The 1731-nt window shown below is 61.2% G+C and overlaps 1 protein-coding gene across 1 annotated transcript in view; it reads left to right on the forward strand.

Moving 5' to 3' along the window:
• Nucleotides 1-1731, forward strand: part of Wipf2 (WAS/WASL interacting protein family member 2) — a 33877-nt gene that overhangs the window by 23369 nt on the left and 8777 nt on the right. Inside the window, exon 5 of the mRNA XM_033763124.1 lies at nt 2-490. Coding sequence (XP_033619015.1) covers nt 2-490 — 489 coding nt within the window. The remainder of the gene's footprint in view (nt 1; nt 491-1731) is intronic.

Here is a 1731-nt window from a genome sequence, read left to right on the forward strand (position 1 = left end):
ACCCCCGGTCAAGCCGCCGCCCTCCCCTGTGAACCTCCGCGTGGGACCAAGTGGCCAGTCTCTGGCCCCTCCGCCGCCGCCTTACCGCCAGCCTCCCAGCGTCCCCAATGGGCCCTCCAGTCCCACTAACGAGTTGGCCCCTGAGCTGCCGCAGAGACACAACTCTTTGCATAGGAAGACACCGGGGCCTGTGCGGGGCCTCGCACCTCCTCCGCCTGCTTCAGCCTCCCCCTCCTTACTGAGCAGTCGGCCACCTCCCCCAGCCCGGGAGCCTCCTGGCAGGGGGGCAGGTAAGTGTCGGAGCTTACTCCTGCTGGGTCCCTGGAGCAGGAAAATTCATGCCCCATTCCGTGTGTCAGCAGTAATGGAAGAGTCAAAAATTCCCCTGGAGCAACTCGTAAGATGCATGATGTATAGTGCGGGGCGTGCTTCAAGCCCCCGGAGCAGAGGGCCAGGGGCTGGGGTGATGCCCTGGAGGGGTGCGGAGGTCTAGGGAGCCTTGAGTAAGCTGCCTGCTCCGCTGTCCGCCCTGCGCTGGTAGCTGTGCTGGGGCAGCACAGAGGTCGCCGTGATTGGTCAGCAGAGGGGAGGCGTGGCAGACGGATGCGGAAGCTAGGTCTCCGGGGAGGACGGACGGGGCCGGCGTTGTGAGGACTTGGAGCTGCCCACGCGGGCAGTGCAGGCCTGAAATCAGCATTCTGGGAGGCTGAGGCAGGGGGATGGCACATTAGAACCCAGTCTGGGCAAATTAGAATTTAGATCTTGTCTCACAGTTCGGGGGCGGGGCATGGCTCAGTGTGAAAGTGCTGGGTTCGATCCCCAGTGCCAGGGTTGAGAACCAGAGTCTGGACTGAGCTCTGAGATGGAGGCCACTGCGCGTGGGGGTTTGGAACAGGTGGCGCGATTCGATTTACCCGTCACCAGAGCCCAGCTCTGTCTAGGACACCTGGCAGGACGGCAAGGTCGGCCGCGAGCTGGGGAAGGGTGCAGTGGGGAAATAATCCGCTCGCCGGCGCTGCTGAGTGTGACGCTCGCGAGCCTTCCGTCCGGCATCCCGGGCCTCCAGAGCCCCGCGCTCCGTGACCACCACCATCACCGGTAGGAGCGCACTAGGGAGAGGCCAGGGCCTGCCTGCCTAGCCTGGCGGGGAATCCAGAGCCGCACTCGAGTGTGACCGAAAAACTCCGCGGTAAAGGCAGCATTGTTTGCTCCTGGGCCGGGCAGGCTCTGGAGTTGGAGAGCTGCAACCGCCCAGGTAGGGACCTTTCTGAACAGGCACAATGGGATGGCGGAGGGTGAATGTGGGAGCTGACGTGGAGTGGGTTCAGTGGCCAGGCATGATGGTGCACGGCTGTAGTCCCAGCACTCTTGAGGGTGAGGCAGGAGGATCATATCAAGTTCCAGGCCAGTCTAGGCTACTGAGTTGAAGGCTAGACTGACTACATACAGGCACTGCTGTCTCAAAGAAACAAAACAAACAAAAGGATCCCAGCGACTTTTGAGGCTAAGGCAAGTGGATGACTTCAACCCAGGAGTTTGAGGCCAACCTGGGCAATGTAGTGAGGCCCCTGCCTCAAAAATAAGCCAGGGTCCTGGCATGGTGGCACACACTTGTAATCCCAGCACTGGGGAGGCTGAGGCAGGAGGATCGCTGTGAGTTTGAGACCAGCCTGGGCTATATAGTGAGTTCCACGTCAGTGTCAACTACATAGGGAGACCCTGTCTCAAAAA

This window comes from Fukomys damarensis, unplaced genomic scaffold (assembly GCF_012274545.1).
Source record: "Fukomys damarensis isolate Sample0158 unplaced genomic scaffold, DMR_v1.0_HiC HiC_scaffold_13, whole genome shotgun sequence".
In the NCBI taxonomy this organism is placed as follows: Eukaryota; Metazoa; Chordata; class Mammalia; order Rodentia; family Bathyergidae; genus Fukomys; species Fukomys damarensis.